At 37.2% G+C, this 25,774-nt stretch overlaps 1 protein-coding gene and 1 long non-coding RNA gene across 2 annotated transcripts in view; one reads left to right on the top strand and one right to left on the bottom strand.

Moving 5' to 3' along the window:
• Positions 1 to 25,774, bottom strand: part of LOC101096891 — a 339,394-nt gene that overhangs the window by 126,584 nt on the left and 187,036 nt on the right. Inside the window, exons 14-18 of the mRNA XM_045058641.1 lie at positions 14,345 to 14,554; positions 13,904 to 13,954; positions 11,398 to 11,532; positions 10,128 to 10,391; positions 6,301 to 6,478 (exon numbers count right to left, since the gene is read on the bottom strand). Of these exons, the coding sequence (XP_044914576.1) occupies positions 6,301 to 6,478; positions 10,128 to 10,391; positions 11,398 to 11,532; positions 13,904 to 13,954; positions 14,345 to 14,554 (838 nt within the window). The remainder of the gene's footprint in view (positions 1 to 6,300; positions 6,479 to 10,127; positions 10,392 to 11,397; positions 11,533 to 13,903; positions 13,955 to 14,344; positions 14,555 to 25,774) is intronic.
• LOC111560423 lies at positions 72 to 6,867 on the top strand. Its single transcript, XR_002742192.2, has 2 exons — positions 72 to 220; positions 6,347 to 6,867. It is a non-coding gene; the product is annotated as an uncharacterized LOC111560423 (long non-coding RNA).

Raw genomic sequence — 25,774 nt, 5'->3', positions numbered from 1 at the left:
TGGGGTTTTGTTTTTCATGGTTTCAGTTACCCGCGGTCAACTGCATGGCAGAAACCAAATGATCTTCCTTCTGACATATTGTCAGATCAGCAGTAGCCTGACGCTACGTCACAGTGCTTGTCGTTCACCTCACTGCATCTCATCACAGAAGCATTTTATGATGTCACCTCTACAATAAGATACTATGAGAGAGAAAAAGACTACATCCACATAACTCTAAGTACGGTACTTTGTTATAATTGTCCTACTTTACGATTAGTTAGTGCTGTTAATCTCTTACTGTGCCTAATTTATAACTTAAACTTCATCATAGCTATGTATGTATAGGAAAAAACATAGTATAATATATCTAGGGTTCACTACTATCTGCAATTTCAGACGTTCATTGGGGGTCTTGAAACGTATTCCCTGTTGATCAGGGAGGACTACAGTATCTCATATCTAATTTATTTTCACAAATATTTGTTGACAGCCAAGTGACGTTATTAGATATATATAAATTATGTATATAAAATTTCAACATAACCTTCCCAGTTATATGTAACTCTATAAAGAGACATTTGTTTGTCTGGAGGTGGTTGGTAATTTAGTAATCACCAGCTGATGATAATGGTTTCCTCACAAGTGAACAGGTCAGGTATGGCTATGGAAGCCGAGGGCTTGTACTGGACCCACCTCTTAGTGAAGAAAGCAGTGGGTTCTAGAAATTGAGTCCAGCAATCAGTGGAGTCTTACTCGGCTCAGCAAAGCATAATCTCCAAGGGCTTTGGGAAACTCCAGACACAAGAAACATTTATCAGAAGTTGAGTATGAAGCTCTGTGTTGCCCAGCTGATAGGCAGAACAAGCCAAGAAGGCAGATGCTATTAGGAAATCAAATACTGCAGGCTTTAGATCTGGCCATTATGGCAGAGATCCAATATCACTTCCCAGGAAACACTGTTGTTTCCCTGACCTATGCTCTCAACCCAACGCCACCTTACTCTACGCACTCTCCGTGGTGGAACTCAACCACTTAGCAGTTTCAGGTAGGGTCTTTGTGTTTATGCCTCTCTAATGGACACATTCTTCTCCCTTACTTTCCATCTCTCTCCTGAGCTTCATGTGCATTTTCCCAAAGATCTCCTAAACATTTCTACTTGGATACAACATGGGGATCTCAAACTCAGTAGCTCCAAAATCAAGCTCCTGGTTTTTTTTTCCCTCTAATCTTGTCCCTTTTCCTTTATTTAATACTATCTGCTGGTTAATATTCATGTCTACCCGTGCTAAAATATGAGGAATCATCCTTAATTATTCCTTACCATCAATATTTAATCAATCAACAGGGACATTCTTTTCTTAGTCCTATAGTTATTCTCTTGCACTTTTTTAATACTTGATACATTTATACTCTCTTCTCCAACTTACTATTGCTGCCTTAATTCAGACCCTCTTCTGTGGCTGGCATTATTCTAAATTTTTGTTAACTCATCTGATTTTAGACATGCCCTCTTCAAATAAACCTTCCTAAAAATTACCAGAGGGAACTGTCTAAAATGGAAATTGAAATGCATCACTTCCCTTCTTAAGATCCTTCAGTTGCTACCCACTTAATACCAACTTCTCATCAGCTTCAACAGACACAAAAAGACACTGGAGAAAATAGTGAGGGAAAGTTATTACTATTCTAGAATGAATACATGGATAAATGGTGAAAAAGAGGAAAAGTAAGAAAGAATAAAGACTTTTTCAGATATACAATGGCTAAGAGAGTTTGCTACTTATAGACCCAAACTCTAAATGAATTACAACAGATTTTTTCAACAAGAAGAAAAATGGAACCAGAGTGAAGACAAGCTATATAAAAAGACTATGAAGCACAAATATTGATGAAATGTGTCAGTAAATTAATTTTCTCTTGAGAGTAAAAAAAAAAAATAACTGAGTTTTCTGTTTAAGGAAAGAGTGAACTGAAAGCGTAGCCAAGAATAATATGAGAGTACATGGAGGTGTTTAATAGGTAGGCAAAATATACCAAAAGTCCTTGTCATGTTCAGGAAGAGAAGAGAAAAACCAGATGGAGTTAGATTTTGTAAAACAATTTTTAGGGGTGCCTGGGTGGCTCAGTCAGTTAAGCATCCAACTCTTGATTTTGACTCTAGTCATGATCTTACACTTTGTGAGTTCAGTCCCCTAGTCCGGCTTTCCACTGGCAGTGCAGGGCCTGCTTGAGATTCTCTCTCTCCCTCTTTCTCTGCTCGTCCCCCATTCATGCTCACTCACTCTCTCAAAATGAATAAACTTAAAAAAAAACAACTTTTGGTTAAAAATGTAGATAAGAAAATTCAGGATGACATCTGAAATAATTAATAAAATCTATAGATGATAAACAGCAGAGGATAAACAAAATAAAATTATTTTTGGTGAAAGAGAAATGCAGGAAATAAAGTATTTTTTAAAAGCAAACAAATAAGGTGGCAAAACTAAATTGCAAAAAAAATGTTATCAGCAAGTACAAATGTAACAGCAATAACAATGATTACAAAAAATTAAACTCATCTATTAAAAGACACATATTAACTACTTGTCTTGAATACAAAACTAAAATCTAGATTCATGCTGCTAAACCATACTCAAAAGAACACCACAGATGAATTTTAATTTTTAATTTTAATTTATTTTTTTAAAGATGGGCTGAATTTTGTTTTAATTTTTATTAATGTTTATTTATTTTTGAGAGGAAGAGAGAGAGAGAGAGAGAGTGCAAGTGAGGGAGGGGCAGAGAGACAGGGAGACGCAGAATCCGAAGCAGGCTCCAGGCTCTGAGCTGTCAGCACAGATCCCAATGCAGGGCTCGAACTCACCAACCACGAGATCATGACCCAAGCCAAAGTCAGATGCTTAACTGACTGAGCCACCCAGTTGCCTCGAATTTTATTTTTTTTAAATAAATATTAGAAAAACAACATATGCCATAAAACATTTATCAAAAAAATTAGGTGGTAGTATTAATAGCAGAAGAAATAGAATAAAAATTGAAGCATTAATAGGCACATAGAGAGAGACTACATCTGTATGAGAGAAATAATTACATATAAACTAATAATCATAAAATTGCATGCATTTAACAACACATCTAAAATATATAACACAATATTGATAGCACTATAAGGACAAATGCACAGATCTAGGTCAGAATTCGTGATTTCACCCATATCTACCATATAAATAAAACTGAAGATAAATAACTCAAGCTTTCAAATCAGGACTGAAAAGTAACTCTTCCCCCAAACCTGAAGAAAATAGGAGTACAGAAATAATAAAGCTAAGTATAAATACATGGAAAACAAAAGATCAACGGAGAGGGAGTCTTGGTGGAGATAGATAGCAGTTGTAAATGTTTAAAAAAATGAATAAAAAGGTAAAACCCAACCAAAACTGGTAAAGAAAAGCTAAGAAGGCATATATTAACCAATATGAATAATGAAAAGAAGACTGTAATAGTGGTATTGAAAAATTACAATAGTATTTTTATGTATTTTCCTATAGAAACATAAAATATCTATAGAGTAATACTCAGAAAATATTGGTTTCCTTCAAGGAGAAGAACTAGTTTCCAGTGGGACGCAGATTTTATTTTGAGCAATCTGAGTGTATTCCCTAGTCAAGAAAACTGGAACAAAAGGAAATGAACTTTAAAGATAATAAACTATGAATACAAATGTAATATACATATATCATGGGTATAATGTATAACATATATTATAGACTTAATACACGTATATATCATAACATATTGTATTATGTACATATGTATATAATATAATCTAAATTAAATATGTATATTATACATTATATATAATCATATATAGTCATAGTATTACTATAGATTATATGCACAATAATACTATGACTAAGTTAATTCAATTGATTTTTTAAATGAATTAAATAGAATGAGTGAATAATCAGTAACAATCAAAGATTGAATTAGAAATCAAGTGCTTCCCATGACTCATTTCACATTAAAAAAAAAAAAAGTCCAGAACTCTTACAGATTAGTAAGAAAAAGTTTTAGGGGCACCTGGGTGGCTCAGTCGGTTAAGTGTCCGACTTTAGCCGAGGTCATAATCTCACAGCTTGTGGGTTCAAGCCCCACTTCGGGCTCTGTGCTGACAGCTCAGAGCCTGGACCCTGCTTCAGATTCTGTGTCTCCCTCTCTCTCTGCCCCTCTCCCACTCATGTTCTCTCTCTCTCAAAAATAAATGAACGTTAAAACAATTTTTTAAAAAAGAAAAGAAAAAAATGACCCAGAGGAAAAGCGAACAAAATATAGGTATAGAAAGTTCACAGAAGATAAAAACCAAATGGTCAAAGAAACATTTGGAAAAAATGGTCAAACTTAGTCATATTCAGGAATATTCTAATTCAAGCAAAGAGATATTTTCATTGCAACTGAATTGGAAAAACTGACTGTAACAAAGATTGATAGGATGTGAGCCAAACAATATCCTAGACATCTGTTAGAAGGGCAAATTGATACAACAATTTTGATGGCAGTTAAGTGTGTGCCCTGTGATTTAGTGATTCCTCTCCTAGGTAGATAGATGCTAGTGAAATTCGCACCTATGTGCTTAAGGAGAACATGTCCAAGAATAAACACTGTAATCTTGTTTACAATTGAGCCAAACTTGAAACAACATATAAAATAAAAATAAACACATTTTGTTAAAATCATGCACATTGCTATGTATGCAATTATATGGCAAAGGAATCAATAAACCAAAATATATATATAAGTGTGTGTGTATGAGCTGTGTAAATCTCAAGGATAATGCTGAGAGAAAATAAAGTTGCAGAAATAGGTATAAAGCAAGGTTACTTACATAACCTTTAAAAACATAGAAAAGACAAAAAAAAAAAAAAACAAAACAGGTTAGAGTGGGAGAGAGCCAAAGCATAAGAGACTCTTAAAAACTGAGAACAAACTGAGGGTTGATGGGGGGTGGGAGGGAGGAGAGGGTGGGTGATGGGTATTGAGGAGGGCACCTTTTGGGATGAGCACTGGGTGTTGTATGGAAACTAATTTGTCAATAAATTTCATAAAAAAAAAAACATAGAAAAGACATTATACATTGCTGATAATTACATACATCTGTAGGAAATGTATTGAAACATACACGGAAACTATCAATAGGAAGTCTAAGAGGGTTGGAACATAAGTAGCAAGCAGTTCACAGGTGACCTGAATCACATGTAAAATGTTACTTTAAAAAAATGTTTATTTATTTTGAGAGAGAGAGAGAATGCACTCTTATGCATGCTCATGCAACAGGGGGAGGGACAGAGAGAGAAGGAGAGAGAATCCTAAGCAGGCTCCGTGCCACCAGCTCAGAGCCCAATGCGGGCATCAAATTCACGAACCCCAAGATCATGACCTGAGGCAAAATCAAGAGTCTGGCTCCCAACAGACAGCCACCCAGGTTCCCCTAAATTGTTAATTTTTAAAAGAAAAGGCGTAGAGCAAAGATGGCAAAGTAGCAAGAATGGACACAGCTGGTTACTATTACTGGTATATGTTATTTGCTGAACCATATGTTTGAAATATTTGCTAATTTCCGAACTAAAAAATAAAGTCCTTCCTATAGTGCCTGGCACAGGAAAAACATGTATCACATGTAATTATTATTACTGGTAAGTCTTCTAATATTAGTTGTACTACCAGTTCAGCCCCTACTCTTGCTCCTGATACTATTATTACTGCTAGAAGATACAACCTGTTAAAGAATCTTGTACATCTTTTGGTAAAGGAAATAATTCGTTCGCAAAAAATAATAGTAATCGCTAATATATCCCTTCTGTAAGCTGTACAGTAACTAGTTCAGAGAATGTTATTTGCTTATTCAATGCTTGATTAAGCCAGTCTTTGAAAACAGCTTTATGAAATAAACTATATTAGTTGAAGACTGCTTTATGAGAGTATGTTCTCTTTCATAGCCATTTGTTGGTTACCACTCTTGTGAGCAAGCAAGAAAGTTCTAGAGCTTTACTTTAAGCCACAAGTCCATGGAGAAAGACCTGTGTTTCAATGAAGTAATTCTACAGTTGATTATAATTAGTAAATAATTATGCAGTATGGAAACTAATATTCTTGTCAATGATTACATTCCCTTTAAGCAGCATGGCATAGAAATAACTACATCAATAATTAAAATTTCTTTCTCAGTTTTCTACAATATAACACAACTTGAAATATTAGTAATAGAATGCTGAAGACGGTCAACTAACCCTGAGAAGAGCGTAGGGAGGATTTTAGCCTTACCATCCAGGGATGAACAAATGTTTTCTTCTGTTTGTTTCTCTGAAAGGCCAGCCGTATTCTCCACGCCTGATTCTGCTGTCTCTGCTCCAGCCATTAAAGAAACTGGAAATTCGGGAGGAAGCTGAGTCTGCCTTTCATAGGTTGTTTGATCATCCAAACACAGAGGAAGTTTAATAACCTATTAAGAGATAAATCTCTTATCTAAACTGTTGAAAATATTTCACACACAGTGAATTTTACCCTAGAACAATGATACAATTTGCGAACTCTAAAAGGTCAATGGCGAATCAATTTTCCGAACCTTATAATTGCTTTTGTTTGGCGGCTTTACAAAGTATGCTTTTTTTGTAGTAACGATTTACATAATTGCTTTAGATATTTTCATTGCTCTATTTAGTTCTTAGTTTTTCCTTTGCTTTACCTTATAATTTTCCTTAATATCTTCTTGCAAATAACACTATCTGATACTTACTCTGGGATCAAGTTAGCAAATATTCATTCTGTATTTACTATCTCCAAGAAACAATGTTTTTAGTCCAAAAATAAAAGACAAAATTGTAGACTCTAGGGGTGACTGTATGGGTTTCACTGTGCAACTTTTTTAACATCTCTCTATGTTTACAAATTTAATAATAAAGTGCTTGGTGGAAAAACTCCATGACATTGGAAGTGAAATATTTAAGAAAGTGAGGAACTTTTGCCAGGGAAAAGTTAAAGGTTATTTTGCTTGCATAATTTCTCCCCTTGTATTTTTTCACATACCCTAGGGGGACGAATCAGACCTGTTCCCCAGTCTCCACACTCGGACTGTGAGCCTGAATTCTATCCCTAAAAGCAACATGGTAGAACATGTGAGGTCATGGATTAGCTACGTGCTCTGGGTTGGCCACAATCTCTTTGAGTGTGATATTTTTTTTCCACTCACAGACACAGGAGGGAAATGATCATTTATCTGACTTATTTCCTTTAATATCTCCTAAGGCTGCATTACAGAAATGACTTTCCTGTTCTAGTATCCCATTTACCTATCTTTTCTCTTCTCTAATCCAAGTTACTTTTTTTTTCCTGAGAAACTCCAAAAGAAGTACTCAAAAATTACATTTGCTTGTTCAAAAATTGCATTTGAGAAGACTCACTTTGGAAAAAATATTTAAGAATTTCACATAAGAGGAAAATCGGATTTCAAGATAAAAATATTTCATTCTTATCCTCATGAAAAAGAAGCAAATGCATTCCTACTTATGCTACTGACAATCAGAAAATCCTATCTTAAATAATGACACTATTCTCCTTGATAAGACTCACGGCCCCCCCCCCCCATGAAATATACAGAGAGAAAACATTTATTAACAAATAAGAAAGTCATGGACAATTACAATCATCTGTAATGAATAATGACCAGTGGGCTCTACAGATAAGCCATAATACTACATTTCACCATTTTTTAAGGGAGTCAGAAAAAAAAAGGAAAATTTTAGTAATGTGTTCGAATCAAGTAAATTTTAGTAAAATCAAGCTTTCTAATGTTGTTTTGCAAATAGCTACTTTTCTTGACCTTATAAATTTTAAACATCACTTCTTGATTTATCTTAAATATAACATACTTATGTCTTTATAATCAATACCAGCACTACCGAAATGACCTTTATGAAATAAAATTGGTGCTGAATTTCCTTGCCATAGTTAACACAACACTGAATTTTAGGGAACAAATAGTAAAAAAATCATAGACGCCTTTCACATTCACTAGTAAACCTATATCAAAATTTATTTGCTTTTATAACTGTATTTTATTTCATTTTGATTTTTTAATGCGGTATTCAAATCATCCACTTATAAAATATTTTGTTTGGGTTAGCTCACTTCAAAATTTGAGGGATTTTTCAACAACTCCTTTGAATTCATTTCTAATGGTCTCCCTTTTCAAATGTATTTATATCAGCATTTCTAAACCATAGAAGGTTTTATAAACTTCAGATCCTGATACCCCACCTCAAAACAATTGAATCAAAATCTCTGAGAACAAGATTTGGACTATTTCTAAAGTTTCCTACATAATTCCAATATACAGTCAGATTTATCCCAGAATGGTGACTATTTTTAGAATGAGTAGAAAGGTACATATTTATATTTATATTTGTTTTCTTAACAGCAACCCATAATATCTCAAAAAGATATTTCAGCAAAACATTATAATGGTATTCGCTAAGAGGGGGAAACATGCCGGTTGATTCAACATAAACTACACAGGAAACCGGAAGACGATCACATAAGAAGGATATATAGCTGCTGATTTTTAAGCCAAAACTACATGTGTTTCCTGGAAATGTCCGTATTTAATAGTTCCATCACTTAGGTGGGTAGATGACAGTGATAGATAGATGATACATCCATACACACATAATACATATATATGTACATGTACATACATACATACATTAGATTAGATTGCTAGCAACCTAGCTAGTTAGCTAGATAGACAGACAGACAGACAGACAAGGAAATGTCAAACACTCAGGTAAGGAAGAAAAAAAAAATCATAGCATTTTCTGATACGGGCGCTGTGGAAAACCATCATAATCAGAAAGAATAAATTTGCACATAGAGGACTGAAATAAACTAAAATTCTGTTGGAATGCTTTACACTTAAGGTATGCTGTTATTTTTTTTTTTTTTTTTGGATCCTCCGCAGTGTCTTCCTAGAATGAATTTCTGCAATGACGTTTCTGCTAAAAGACTTGGTTAGAAAATAAATTTCCAAATATGTACAAATAAATGGTGTTCACCCAAGGGTTTTTTGGGAGTGTGTTTCGTTTTTAATTCTTGAGGTAATTAAGACAGCATGCTTTGAAGTGATATGTATGGTAAAGGGAGTTTGGTGAAGACCATTTTCATCCCGTGGAAATGTGGGTCATTAATTATCTTATGTATGAACACATGCTTGTCTCATCAAATAAGTGGTAAGCATCAGGAAGGCACAGACTCTATCTCATTTCTTTTGCATTTCTAGAACAAGCAATGCCCAACACAAAGTAGTAGCTCAATTAGTACATTGGATAAGGAAACACCATCGCCCGATACCCAAGTTGATGAGACAGATCAGATCCGGCAGCAGCAGATTATAAACAGAGAATTGAAGGATTTGGGTGCCCTTCTCAGCCTGCTCGTGACATAGAAGTTTGGGTTAAATTATCTTTAAATTTCCTGCTAGTTCTGGAATTTTATTCCTTATTTGTAGACATCAATTGAATCAGCATTAAGAAAGCATTAAGATGTAAATGCTTTCACAGATTTATGATACATATTGAAATTTTCAATAGCACGAAAGTCAGCTAAACGCTAGAAATAAGCAGTTTTAGAAAAAAAAATGTTTATTTTTGAGAGAGAGACAGAGACAGAGAGAGACAGAGTGCAAGCAGGGAAGGTGCAGAGAGAGAGGGAGGCACAGAATCCAAAGCAGGCTCCAGGCTCTGAGCTGTCAGCACAGAGCCGGATGCGGGACTCAAACTCACAGACCACGAGATCATGACCTGAGCTAAAGTCGGACGCTTAAATGACTGAGTCACCCAGGCGCCCCGGTTTCAGAAAAAATTGAAGTTCTTTACTTACAAAATCATATCACAGGCACATCTGTGTGGCTCAGTCGGTTGAGTGTCCATCCGACTTCGGCTCAGGTCATGATCTCGCAGTTCGTGAGTTCAAGCCCCACATGGGGCTCGCTGCTGTCAGCCTGCTTCAGATCCTCTGTCCCTCTCTCTCTGCCCCTCCCCCACTTTTGCTCTCTCAAAAATAAATAAAACATTTGAAAAAAAAATCATATTACAAACCTGAAAGTAGAGATTGCACAGCCAGTGGTCCAAGTCCCGGCACATCAAATCTTCCATTTTCCTGAAGCTGTCAAATTTCTGGTCATAATGACCTCGGAGAAGGGGACACTTGAATTTCCCGTCCACTACATCGAAGTTGTTATCACACACAGGGAAGGCTGCCCAGCCCACAACCCAGTCAAAAGAAGTATATTTCCCACGAAGGAGACAGAGTTCAAACAAGAACGCCATGCCAGGTTTCACATCTTTCTTCGGAGGGAGTGCCTAGGGAAGGATACCAAGGCAAGGGGAGATCGGGATGCTTGTACACAGAAATGTGCTACATTCAATGGCACCTATATATAATTTAGAATTAAGGACAGAGTTGGGTTTTACTTCCATTGGTTGCCCTTAAAAATTCACTGTTGTCAATAATGTTGCAATAAACGTAGGGGTGCATATATCCTTCCAAATTAGTGTTTTTGTTTCTTTGATTAATATCCAGTGGTGGAATTATGAGATCCCATGGTATTTCTACTTTTTTGAGGAAACTCCATACTGTTTTGCACAGCATCATTATTTATTATAGCCAAGATGTGGAAGCAACCAAAGAGCCCATTGACAGACAAATGGATAAGGGGGATTTGGGGTGTGTGTGTGTGTGTGTGTGTGTGTGTGTGCAGAAATATCACACAGGCATTAAAAAAGATGGGATCATACTATTTGCAACAATATGGATGAACCTACACTAGAGAGTAAGTCAGACTGACAAAGACAAATAGTATATGAGTTCACATGTGCATGGACTCTGAAAAAAAACAAAGAAATAAACAAAAAGCAGAATCAGATGAGGAAACACAGAGAACAAACTGATGGTTGCCAGAGGGGAGGAGGCCGGTGGGGATGAACAAAATGCGTGAAGGAGAGGGTGAGATACAGACTTCCAGTTACATACTGCATGACTCATTGGAATAAAAGACACAGCATAAGGAATGTAGTCAGTGATACTGTAATAGGGACGTATGGGGACAAATGGTACCTACATGTGTGGGGAGCATAGCGTCAGATGTAAACTTGGTTCACTACGTTATACACGTGAAATGGATGAAACATCGTGTGTCAATTACACCCAAATCAAAAAAAATTGAAGAAAAATTCAGTATTGGATGTATTTGCATGTATAACCTTTCCAGCCCAAATTAATCGAGCAACACGCCAGCATGAAAATGTGACCCAAGCAACAAACTTGATCCCGCCCATTCAAGATTCTGCACTTCGTAAGTTACCTAACACGGTATACTGAACTTCCAGTTCCTTTTGCTTGAGCTGCTGCTTCTATAGTATAACTATTTCTATCAGTTGTCACCATCATCGTTTTACTTGCCTGCCACTCATCTTTGTAGTCTTCACGTGCCCCAAACAAGTCCTTTACACAGAAGAAATGCTTTAAAGAAAATGGTTGAACTTGGGTACCTGGGCAGCTTAGCTGGTTAAGCGTCCAACTCTTGATTTCTGCTCATGTCATGATTTGATGGTTCATGGAATCGAGCCCCATGTTGGGGTCTGCACTGATAGCGAAGAGCCTGCTTGGGATTCTCTGTCTCTGTCTCTCTCTCTCTCTCTGTCTCTCTCTCTCCCTTCCTCGCTCTCCCCTCTCCAAATAAATAAATAAACATTTAAAAAAATAAAATAGATACAAAATGGTTGAGCTATCGCACTCCAGAGAAACTAATCCTAGGTATAATGATAGCTTAAATTACTATTACAACATCTACCTCTTCAAGGAAAAATAGTGTCCCATTTAATTATGTGACTCTCCTGTTTATTTCAGTTGAAACTGTACTGCACATCACTGTATAAGCAATTTGTCCATGCTAAATAAATAGTGTTAGGCATAAAGATGGATGAAATGATCCGATTGACCAAATCATTGTTCAGGTCCCCAGATGTAGAGATGGAGCTTGCCCTTTGGCCTTTCAAAAAAGAATTTCAGGAAACTGAATAATCTTTTTTTTTAATAGAGCATAGGCTTGGGTTTCTTTTTCAAATTCTATGTGAATAGTTGTAAATGGACAAAGATAGGGACTTGCCTAAGAATATTTTATAACAAAATATTTAGCCAAAAGTGTGTAGGCATATTTTATATGATTTATGTAAATATTCCAAGACTCAGTTTATGTTTAAAATGAAACAGAAGCATCTGTTGAAAAATACCATAACCCTGTGGCAGCTGCTATTAAACCATTAACAGGATCAGGTTTCATTTAAACCAGATTTACCATTTTCTACAACAGCCCATGGGAAAGCTAAAAACATTAGACACAAATTACTGACAAAAGAGATTCTTAATCAAGCCATACTTTTCATTTGGCTAGTTGGCTGTGAGTAACCTTTGTGATAAGAGAATCAAAGCTAACTGAGAAGGAGGAGGAGGAGAAATGAAGTCAGAAACCTGTTTTGAATCATCATTTAAAAATAAAGCTGAACCGATGCCATTATAATAATTTCTTCTACTCTTATCGGTGCCTTTAAAAATGCCCCTCTACTACTAACCTGATCTTACTCAGCTATACATCCAAAATAGATAAAGTAAGAATTTGACCAGTACTGACCCAATTCTATCATTAAGTTTCTGTGGTCTTGGGCTAGTCACTTTTTTTTTTTTAAATCAAGGTTTCCATGCACTCAAGTTTCCTCCTCACTAAAAGACAAGGGTATAAGCATCTTCCTCAGTAAACTGATACAACCATTGGGTTGGACAATAAATACAAAAAAAAAGGTCATAAAAACATGAAATGCACATAACTAGTATTATTATTATTTTAAGCCTTTATTTCAGTTATCTCTAAGACGAATCAGATTACAGTGTATTTAATAAAAAAGAAAAGAACCTATCGAGGTTAAAATTCATCTGTAACTTTGTAAAACACCAGTATCATTCTGCGTGAGGAACGACAGTTCAAGGCCGCTAAACAAAACCTAATAACGCCAGGCAGCATGTGTCCATGAGAAGCCAGTCCTCGTGCACGAAAGGAAATTCCACGGCAGCCTATTTTACAAGATAGAAGAGTCACATGCAGCTACCTTGACAGCCCTAAAAAAATAAATATATGAACAAAAATCTAGTCACTGATATTGATTGAAAAGGAGGAAAAGAGCTATATGTTATCAAATAAAGGAATTTATCTGACAACAGTTGTCTTATCTTATTTATTCTTATAGTCTCTTTCCCTCACCCTGTATCACAGGAGAGATCTGTTGCTCTGTAATGTGTAGCTTGGGACTCATTCTTTTCCTCTTCAGCAAGAAAGGATCACCGAGTTTCATTGTATCTCTCAGAGGATCCTCTCTACCAACCTGGATATTTCCACAGCTATCTTATGGTGTGATAGTTCCATGAGTATTTTACAATAGCTTCGTGAGTACTATAAAATGAGGGAAATAAATGCATGGGTCTCTGCCATCCACCAATGCCATCTCATCAGTCCCGGTGGTTGGGGGTCATAATGTCCTTGGAATAATACCTTTATTTTCTGAGTACCAAGAAGGGCCTACTTTTGGAAGGAAAACACACTACAGACCTAGAGTTCACTGTATAGCATAAAGGTGATGCATTTCACCTTCCATGTGATAGAAGGTACATGTGAAAGGAGAGTAGAGAACAAGCAAAATCCAAGAAGAAAACAAGAATTTTGAAGGCTGAAGCCTACATGGAAAATTGGAAGAGAAAGTAAAATTCTTAGATACCAGATACCTGGAGATTGAAGCAACTCAGAGAGGATTAGGGTAAGCCTTACAAAATGATGAAAATGCATATCGGTAAAGTATTCTTCAATTTTCTGGACTTTCTGAAATTTTGAAAAAGATTGTTATTTTTACGATCAGAAAAAAAATTAACAAAGTAATTTCGCCAACAGAAGACCTTCGAAGTGCTGCTTCTGCTTTATGAGGAGGGTGGTCAGAAATGACCGTAATTCTCACTATAACACAGAAAAGACACTGGCTAAATTCCAAATTGTGCATATTATTGAACCCACTGGGGAACTAGGGCACAAAGAAATTTAGGGAAAACCTAAACCTCAGAGAGGGGTAAGCCCTTCATATATGACCTTGGACTACAGGTGGCTTTTAATCTTAGGAAATAGATGAAGAAGCAGACTTGTCACTGGGTAGGAGGCTTCACAAATAAATGGAGAATCTAGCTGAATGTTTAGCCATCTTGGCCTAACGTGGAATACCGAACACATAGGAGCCCCAGACACAGAACGAGTCCTCATCATCGACCAATTCTCAACCTTAGCACTTGTATCCAGTGCTCGGCCACATGTGAGTAATTGGGCCCAGGGTGAGAGCCAAAGGGATATCTCCAGTGGCCCAGACATCTTCAGGCAGGGCGAGGGAGCAGGGCAGAAGCCTACAGTTACACGGTGCTTGGATACCAAACCCGACTAGAAGGAGGGATTTTTTTACACCTCAAAACTCTTGAAAACCAAGGATGAATTAACACTAACCAAAGCTACAACTTAACCCCAACTTAGCTTAATTCTAACCAGAGATATCCTCCCCTCACCACAGCTGCCTGACAGAGACAGCTTTTTAGTGGGGGATAAATATCTTCTACTTCAGTCTTTACAGTTCATTTACACACCATGTTTGGCACAAGATGCAGCCACAGAAACAGGAACATGTGACGTCTAGATAAAAGATAACAGCCAATGGAGACCGACCCACAGCTGACCTGGCTTGTAAAATTAACAGACAAAGACATTAAGCAATCATAATTGAGATAAAGAAATAAAGGAAAAGATAGAAGTAAACCATGAGGAGGAAGAAACTCCAAGAGGGAACTTTTTAAAAGTTCTCTAAAATAATAATTAATAATAATAATAATTACTTTTTTAATAATAATTTTCTTTAAAAACAATAAAGTACTTTGAAATGAAAAGTTTATTGAGTGGACTTCACAGTAGAAATGTACATAGCAGGAAAAGGATGGATGAATTCTAAGAGAGATCAAAAACATATCCCAACTGAAGCAGAAAGAAAAAAAGAATGAAAAAAGAAAAAAAGAAATTACCAGATCAGGGCATGTAAGACCCGTGGGAAAATAATGAACACACAGGATTGGAGTCCTGAAAGAAAAAGAGAAAGACAATGGTGCAGAGAACAATTTTGAAGAGACGGTGGCCGAGGATTTTCGAAAATTGATGAAAGACATCAACCCACAAAACCAAAAAGCTCAGAAAACCCCAAGAAGACAAAATAAAAGAAGGAAATAATACCTAGCTTATCAGAGTCAAGCTGATGAAAACCAGAGATAAAAGCCTTAAAAATGTAGGGCCACCTATGATATGTAACAGAAAAGTTTATTATTGGCGGTCAAAGGGCCAAGTATGGTCAAGTATCCTTATTCCCTCATTGTGAACTCCTTGATGTCACATAAAAATATTTATATCATATGGAAAATTCTACTTTCATTTTCTTGTTGTTGTTCTGTAGTCTGGTCACGTAAAGTTACTTCAGTCTCTGGCACTAAACAAAAAATTTGCAGAAACTTCTGTTAAGAATAAGCTCCACTTTTTGCTTCTTGGGTAGGCTGGTTCTTACCTAATTGACATCTTTTTGTCAACTTATATTTATCGTATAACTTGTAGTTCCTTAGCATCATATTAAAGGCCCTAATGCACCCTCACCACAATCTAACTTTCTAGCATTATTTCACAATAAACATATATTATTTTAATTAAATATAATTAAATAACAATATAATTAAAATATCAAATATATACAAATAAAGTATAGTCAAAATTATTTTCTCAGATGTCTGCCCATCACACACACACACAAACACACACACACACACAGTTATCTTCTCACAACACCCTTTTGTCAGGCAATCCTTCTTCCTCTCCCAAGTTTTGCTCATTATAACCAAAGTATCTTGAACAATACCTTTGAGGTAACAATTTCTAATCTACAGGTTCTCAAGCAGAAGTACAGGCAGAGATGGCCCGGACATGGGCTAGGAGCCTTACACATTTTCATAACAATTACTAAGATGTTCTCAGAATTTTAAAGTCCCTAAATGTAAAGGAAATAATAACAATAATAAGAAAAGAGGGACAAATATACAATGACTTCAGAAAAGGGCATTTTTAGAAATTTTGTTGAGGAATACAGGTAATCTAATAAAGGCACAGGTGGTAGATACAACACAAAAATTGAGAAACCGTGTTATATTCGACCCCTTGCTCCATTAGAAATCTGTTGTATAACATGCAAGACAGTTGCTCATTCTCCATCTGAACCCTACACTGGCTGATGGGAAGGTTTGCCAATTCATGAGGTAAATTAATGCCTGCGGGAACAGTTCTGTTAGGAAGCTCTGATCACTCCTAAGAAGCCATATTGTCATTAATGCTGTTTGTCAAATATTTCTAATATTTTCTGTTCATCAGATATTTCTAAACATATGGTAGGGTTGCGCTTCCTAGCTCCTTTGTGGGTGGGTGGGCCCTTGAACCAGTTCTGTCCAATGATCTGTGAGTGAACATAACAAGTATCACTTCTAGGCCAGAGCGTTTATTGTTGGTTCTAGACCCTCCAGAGTTCTCTTGTTCTGTCCTTTGTCACAGTGACAAATGATGTTCCAGACAGCGATCTTTCAATCAGTCTTTGACTCAGAATGAGAATGGCTAAAACAGAACCCCCAGCTTTCCTAAAGTGGACATGGAGTTTAGGTGAAAAATAAGTTCTATTGTATTAAGCCACTGAGATGTTTTGAGGGTTTTTTGTTTGTTTCTGTAGAATAACCAAGCTGAGGTACACTGATTCATTGGCCTGCTTTGTATTGACTCAAGTTCAGTCTTTGCTGTTCTATCAAGATGATTATTATGACCAAAGAGCTTCGAGCCACCAGTCTCAGTCACCAGAGATAAAGTCAAGGATGTAGTGGTTTTTGTCAGGTTCATGACCAAGTCAATAGCTGAGGAACATGCAGATACTCATATAATGTGTACCTCCGTAGAGAAGCAGAATACTCAATAATGCTCATGTTGTTCAAGGTCGATAATGGGGCTATCTGCACATTTCTTTGCTTCCAATTCTTCTAAATGCACCTTAAATGGTTCATTTAGGTGCGTTGACTTTAACTTGACCTTAAACATGGATTACTTCAGTCCTCATTGTTCAAACCCATTCCGTTTAAGTGCTTTCCAACTTTAAAAGGGAAGCTATATATCTTAGTGGTTAAAATCATGGGCTTTGGCCTCAAACAAACATGAGATCAAATACCAACTGATCAGTTACATAGGTAACCTACCATCTCAGGATCTTGATTTTGCTATTTATTAAATGCTGGCCGTAGTAGCATTTAGTAGTGGAAGAGGAGGGAGGACAGTGATGCTAAAGGGAAGGCGGCAGCTACACAGACTGGGAAGTGAACTAAACAGCATCTTCTAGGACTAACATTCAAAGAATAAGGGGAGTCCAGGAGGTAAAGAAATACACTTAATTTGCAGTAGAAATAGCAACATGTTCTTTCTGCGGCAGACAACTCTGGACAGATGATTGGGAACTGATGCCACAGCCCAGGGTAACCTAGGTGATCCAGTGAAAGTTTTATAGTACCATTGTTTTCCTTTCCAGTCCCTCAGCCAAGATAAATAAATAGGCACATTAGTTCTAATCCCCAGTCTTTCTGCTGTGGGATAAAACACAGTAACGACTCTTGGAAACTTTTCTTAGACTAGGGATCAAGGACGGAGGGTGGTAACAGCTATAATAGTTCCCGAGAGAAAATCTTCCTTCCCACACCACTGGAAAACCACGCGCTCTCAGGTGCAACTGTAGTATTTCTTGTTCCCTGTGTTAGAAAATTGATTTCCTTTGGTTTTCCTTAATCCTAAAAGGCAGTATGTCAATAGTTGACATTTATCGGAAGTTGATGAAATGCAAGGAACCCTTTCAATCGCTTTACCCTTGTCAACTCCATCACCACAATAATTCTAAGAAGAAGATTTTATTATTAGCTCCATTTTGTGAAGGACACAAATGAGACAAAGAGATTGAGTTCAAGGTCACACAGACAATAGATGTCGACGGTAGGGCTAGTGTCTGACTCTTGGCAGTCTACAGCAGGGCCATTCAGGATATGCTTCCTCATGTAGGAGATGCTACAGCAAAAAGCCTGCCTTGGATTCACGGAGAAAAGGCTCAAGGGGATTCTTCTCTGTCCTATTTACTTCTCTTCGTGATTCCTACAAACTGAGGAGCTAGGGCTCTTTCTCCACGTGTTTCGGCCTGTTCTCTCTTAAATGGTTCACTTTGAGGTCAGGCATTGAAAGTACACACGGGACTGACCGAGAAAAAACATTTTTTATTTCAATAAAACCCCATTGTCCAGGATCCTTAATTAAAGAATGAGTTCTTTCTGAAGGGCTAGATTCACCAGATAACTTACAAAATACTAATTCTGAACAAAAATCTTCCTGAAATGGGGTCACAACTCTATGATCTCTCAAAACCTCCAGTCCCGGGTCTAATTTTTTGACTTCTCAACAACAAACTGTAATCATCTGAGAAACATCAGCAATCATACAATGACATCCTCAAGGCTCTAGACTAGCAGTCCTCCAAATTTAATTTGTTTAAGAATTACCCAAGGGTGCTGATGAAAAATGCAGATTTCCAGGCCTTGTTCTCATCTTGAATCAATAAGGTTGGGGTGAGTCTCAGGAATGTGAATTTTAACAAGCATGCCAAGGTAAGGTGATTCAGGTGGTCCTTCAGACCACACTTTGAGTATCACCATCTAATATGGACACAAAGATAAGACAGATTTGTACGTCCTTGATCGCGTGACTTACACAGCGTCGGGCAACCACCTTTCTCTTGAAAATCAAACTGATTCAGACCTGAATAATTACAGGCTGAAAAATATGACCTTTCCTCCATTTCCCATCACACGTGACTGAAACCAAAAAGAAATATATGGCATGCCATCTCATTATATCGAAATTCCATTACCTGACCTCAACCTCAATGTGTCATAACTCATCTCTACGTGCTACTCAAGTGTTCAACTAAGAATATTTCACTCCAGGGAGATGGCAAAATCTAATTGAATATTTTAATTTAGGAAATTCAGTTCTGGGATTTCCACACACCCCCCTTTTTTTGACTGTGAAAACAAAAAGTTGAATTTCCTTTTCAGTTTCTCCTTGTTAGGCAAAAGATGAATTTCCCCCTCATTGTCCCTGAGAGTTGAACACATTGGGGAAAAATTGGGCACAGCCCATTACTTTTACAAACCCCAGTGACTGAGCCTCAATGCACAAAAAGATGGCATTTCTGAACATCTGCAGCATGATTAGATCAAAGACCAACAAATTAACCACAAATGGTTTTACAAAGGGGCAGACAAATGCATCATTTGGAAAGGAGAAAACTTTTGGCAATAATTGCTTATCAACATTTTTCCTTTGGGCAACCACTTTGTACCAAAGACATCTAGTAATAATAGTCATACCTATGCCACATTTTCTATGTTACAAAGTTCTTAAAGGCATATTATCACATCTGATCACATCAATCCTTTTATATAATTGATATTAGCCCATTTCACAGGTGATGGGGAAAAAAGATTTAGGAAAGTAATGATTGGCTCATGTTTTCTCAGATACTAAATTGTTGATTTGACTATATCAAAAATGATAATCCAAATTCACTATGTATTTCCATTCATTCATTCACTCACACACATTTTATTAAATGTTCATACTGCACTTAAGCACCATTTTTGGCACTGAGAATAAAAATAATAGAATAAAGACAAAGAAGCTTCTAGTTCTCGTTAATCTATAATCTGATGCGGGAAGGGATAATCAATAACACATCAGACCATTTTAATAGCAATAAATGCTCTAATTTACCACTACTGATACTGAAATAACAAAGATAAAATTGTGATGCACTAGAAAATGACCAGGGAAGGAATAAATCTGTTAAGGAAATCTAGTCTAAGACAGTGATACTTAACCTGAAACCAGCCATGTCACAGTTGAAGGAGGAACCCTAGTAGGTAGGAAGCCACCACTAATTCAGTGGCCCTACGACAAGAATGAGCTGGTTGTGTTCAGAGAATGGAAAGTGAGGCTGGAGTGAAACCCACTAGGATTTGGATTTTATTCTAAATGTAATGGAGAGCCACTGGGAGATCTTTTTTTTTTTTTTAACATTTATTTATTATTTTTGAGACAGAGAGAGAGCATGAACAGGGGAGGGTCAGAGAAAGAGGGAGACACAGAATCTGAAACAGGCTCCAGGCTCTGAGCTGTCAGCACAGAGCCTGGCACGGGGCTTGAACCCACGGACCGCGAGATCATGACCTGAGCCGAAGTCGGCCGCTTAACCGACTGAGCCACCCAGGCGCCCCCGGGAGATCTTAAGCAAAGGCTTGACATGATCTGATTTGCAGTTTACTAAATAGACCCTTACTGGCCCTTGAGTTCCAATGATGATTTTGTTTGACCAGAAATCATTTCCCTGCTCCCACCATGAGCTTTCAGAGACCCATCAGTTGAAAAGTCACTGACTACTGCTTGGTAGGAAAAGATCACTGGCCCTTTTCTTCACACTTAACAGGACATGCGACCTTGGAGAAATTCCTTAACTTTTCTCAGCCCTTTGTGGATCCACTCGGTGTTCATATGAGAATTAGGGCCTTAAAAGTAATTGTAAAGCATTTTGTGTAGATGTTGAAACATTAAAACATATCCCCTCTGAATGTGAGTGAGTTCAAATATAGAAGCAAGTTTCTCCTCTTTAGAGAATTCAGAATGATTTGATTGTTGAATGGCATGCAACACGGAGAAGAACTAGTATTTTGTAACTAGGGCATTCTTAACTCTGAATACAGCAAATGTGAACAGATGTAGAGAACAGACACAAAGGGCAAGGATGGATTTATGGCACGTCGGAATCATTTCCAATAAAATAAAGAATGTGAATCTGCATAAAACACCAAAAACAGTTAAAGTTAAAAACGTTTCAACTAAAAGGCAGGCAATAGCTTACTATTTAAAGTCTGCACTGAGACTCTGGACTTTTTAGATTTGCTCGTTTTAGAAATATTTGAGGGTCACCTGGGTGGCTCAGTCAGTTAAGTGTCCCACTTCGGCTCAGGTCATGATCTCACAGTCTGTGAGTTTGAGCCCCTCGTCGGGCTCTGTGCTGACAGCTCAGAGCCTGGAGCCTGCTTCGGATTCTGTGTCTCCCTCTCTCTCTGCCCCTCCCCTGCTCATGCTCTGTCTCTGTCTCAAAAATAAATAAAAACATTAAAAAATTTTTAAAAAAAGAAATATTTGAGACAGCCACATTTCTAGGTGCTAGATACAGCAGTGAACAAAATAGACCCAACTCTTACTCCCAAAAGGTTTCCATTCCAGTGTTATCAAATATCCTTAAGATCTTAGCATGTACTGTAACAGCCTCATTCCCAAATGTTAGTTTACTACATGATACAAGATCTGTCCTCCAAAAGTACAGGGAAGAGAGAGAGAGTTTTGGCATTAGAAATAGAAATAAGTCTGGTAAAAATAAAAAAGAAATATAATGGGCATTGATGAGTAATTTAGAGAGAGAGAAAAACCAATATATCAGTTCTTGCTGCTTCCTTTAGGGTGGATTGTGAACCTTGGTGTTTACTCTGTGGGGTTATTCACACCTGGGTTTCAATCTCAGCTTCAAATGTATGGGCAAATCCTTGTGTCCAAAACCTCAGTTTCTCTTACCTGCAAAATGAGTTTAACAATAGATTGGGTGATGTGAAGTTTGCATTGATAGTGTATATTAAGCATACGGTGAAGAAACTGACACACTGTAGGTACTCAGTTATACTTACTCTTCCTCTCTGCGAGAGGATATGAGGCACAGTGATAAAGTGACCTTCTACACTGATGGCCTTGAACCCCTCACACCACTTAGTAGCAAGGAGCAGAGGCAAAAGAGCATCAAATAAATGTAACGAAAATTGAGTTGTCTTAAATAAATCAAGGATGGATTAACTAATACTTCTTGAAGGGAAGAGCTGCAGAAACCTAACTCAGAGGGAAACAGAGAACGTTCTACATGGCAGATTATTATCATAATGATAAAAATAATTAGAGCAACCAATTATTTCCTACATGTAACCCACTACACTAAGCGATTTGTGCGCCGTATTATTTAATGCTCACAAAACCCCTATGAATTAGGTATTAGATTCCCATTGTACACATGAGGGAACTGAGGCCAGCGAGATTCAGTGTTTTCCTAAAGTGCTGAGCACTAGTAAGCAGAAGAGCCAGACCTTGGACAAGAGCAGGATGCCCCACGACCAACCATGCCATATGGGAAAAACCATCTGCAAATTCCGTTCCCACAAGTCTGGGGGCCCTCTTGACCAACAGAAGTGACCTGTCCAAGAATTGACGAGAAAAAAGCCTTCCTCCAACTGATATAATGGAAAACTTTCTAAAGCTGCATGCTATACTCCAAGATTGTTCGTTACTAATGGTAATAATCAATAATCAATAAAAGCAATGATGCTCAGGCTCTAAGTGTCCTAAGACTGCCCCATCTTATGAGTTACTAAAATCATTTTATTTTTTTGGTATTAAATGTCACACAGAAAATAACCTCTTGCAAAATGTTGGGTTCATCATATTTTAAGAATTAATACTTTAGGTCATTTTAATCAGTTTCTGATATATGCAGTTTTCAGAAAGCACTTCAGGGAAGAACACTGTGGCCGTGACTAATAATGACAAGAATATGAACTATATTCTTCATATACATATTGGAATCAGAACGTTACTGAAGTACTTTACCATCTTAAGTATTTAGGAAGCTTTAAATAAAAAATAAATTTGCCTAGTTCACTGAAATTGAGCATCCTCTTTTCAGGCATAAAACATCAAACTTATTAATTTCATGGCTATATTTTAAAATGAGTGCCAGTATCGGTTAGCTGACTACATGATAAGTGTCTTAAAATTTCAAGAAGAGGCACTAAATTTTTCACAGTATTTGTGTTTCATTCTCAATGTAATAAAAATATGCCACCCTTTTAATAATGAATAATAGATTCTCAGTTTGATTTACATGCATGGATTAAATGTCATGTTTGAAAAGTTGCTATTTTATTCATATTGGATTTCCCTCCAGTAAAACAAAAATGGTGCCCATCTACTACTATAATAATGATACCTTGCCACACTGATGTATAAATATTAACTGGTTGATAGACTTCTTAAAATTCTATAGATACATGAAATAGTCTGATAGTACAGTGAATCTAAGTCAGGTTTTCTGTGGAATTTCTGAGGTAAGTATTTGTGCCCTACAATTAGCCAAAACTTACCTACATATAATGCGGCTACGCCAAAGGAATAGGAGAGCCAGACCCTATTTCAATGATGCCGGATTTACACATAGAATTCTAAAAGGTTAAAATCTATCATTACTTCTTCTTTCCAACTGGGAAAAAAAAAAGGATAATTCACTGTCACCGGTTGTTCATGAGCTCCTGTATTCATTTTCTTGGGCTGTCATAGCAAAGTACCATGGGCTGAGTGACTTAAACAGCAGCAATTTATTTTCTGGCAGTTCTGGAGACTAGAAGCTCAAGGTCAAGGTGTTGACAGGGTTAATTTTAGTCTCCCTCACATGGTCTTCCAGGGTGTGTGTCTGTGTCTTAAACTCCTCTTCCTATAAGGACAGCAGCCATATTGGATTAGGGCTCACACTAAAGACCTCATTTTAACTTAATTACCACTTTGAAGACCCTTTCTCCAAATACAGCCACAATTCAGGAGATATAATTCAGTCCATAACGGCCCCCTCTCTATCCACTTTCATCTTCTACACCTACCTTTTTACGTGTAGATAGCATAACTAAAGGACTAGCCAAGATCCAAATGCCTTTTGGGGGATCCAAAGCTGAACTTAGAAATAAAATGATTTTTTCCCCTTAAGCACACAAGTTTCAGTGTGTAATAGCCACCTACACAATTTACAGAGAACGTCCTGACTTTATTCCTCCAGCTCTTGGTATACTTGGTCATATATACTTGGTCATATAAGGGGCTAAAGAAATAAGTTCTTCAGTTACAAAAATTAATGCAAACATTAGTGGCTTGAAACAATATTTTCCCATATCTGCCAATTCTGTGGCTCAAGAAAAGAGGCACGATTCGGCAAAGTGACTCATCTGCTCCACACAGCATCAGCTGGGGCCACTAGGTGGTATTTATCTGGTGGCTGACCTGAACCGGAGGGTCCAAGATGGCTTCTCTCACAAGCCAAGCACATTGGCAAAGACAAAGGGAAAGCTAGACCCAGTTCAGGGGCTCTCTCTCTCTCCTGTTGTTAACAAGGCCTCTCCTTCCTCTCTAGCAAGGTAGCCTCTTAGGAAATTTTTTACGTAGCACCTCAGGGCTCTACGAGCATGGTTTCCAGTAAGACAGGAAGTGAAGCTACCTGTCCTTTCAAGTCTTTTAAAACCAGAACTTACACCTAGAAAATGAGAGCATCTCTTCCATAATATTCTATCGATTAAGCAGTCACGGACTTCTCCCCCCACCTCTCAGACTGAAGGGGAGAAAACATGGAGCTCACTTTTCAGCCTGGGGGGGAACAGCAAAAAAGTTACAGCCACCTTTAATCTACCACAGCAGGATTTTGGTAATTGAATGAACGACAATATGCAAAATATATTATGCAATACGAATAAAATTAATCCATTTGGCCATGTACATTGCAGTGACCTTTGACTAACCCAGCAACTTCCATCTGAATTAACAGCAAACATGAAAGATTTCCAGTAACTCAAGTAAGCTAATGTGAATTCAAGAATACTACTTGCCAGGTTTTCAAATTTTTTTAACTCTTTTATTATGTATGTTTTCTCCTAGGTTTGAAGTGCTGGTCTATTTATTTACTAAATCTATTTTTCATTTCTACAGTGAATGAATAATTTAAGCAACTTAGGTTAGATGGCAATGATTAACAAAAGGAAGGTGAGTGTGTATGCATTTAATATGGCTGCAGAATAGACACACATGCTTTCTGAGAACTAAACTTTTACATATAGTTTTTAAATTCTATGATTTTCTTAATAAAGAGCTTATAGTGGCATTCTATAATTAGAAAGGCCGATATAGCTATTTTCACTTAGAAATATCAAAAATAATCTGGAGAACTCTGTACTTGGCCTTTAAAATAACCAAGTTTGCAGTTACTATAACAGAAAACAGATGTATTTGTGGAGGTCCCCATGCATGCCTATGTACCCTGGGAATTCTTAAAAGGCATTCTACTTGAGAATGAGCTTTGTCCAATTTGGCCATGCTTCAAGGAAGGGAGTTTCTGAGCTCACTTCTCTCTTTAGAAAAGTTTTACCTAATGGGGCGCCAGGGTGGCTCAGTCAGTTAAGTGTCTGACCTTGGCTCAGGTCATGATCTTGCTGTGGGTGAGTTCAAGCCCCGCCTAGGGCCCTGCACTGACAGCTCAGAGCCTGGACCCTGCTTCGATTCTGTCTCCCTCTCTCTCTGCCCCTCCCCACTCACATTCTGTCTCTCTCTGTATGTATCTCAAAAGTAAATAAATATTAATTTTTTTAAAAGAAA

This window comes from Felis catus, chromosome B2 (assembly GCF_018350175.1).
Source record: "Felis catus isolate Fca126 chromosome B2, F.catus_Fca126_mat1.0, whole genome shotgun sequence".
In the NCBI taxonomy this organism is placed as follows: domain Eukaryota; kingdom Metazoa; phylum Chordata; class Mammalia; order Carnivora; family Felidae; genus Felis; species Felis catus.
This window is presented reverse-complemented; position numbering and strand designations above follow the sequence as displayed.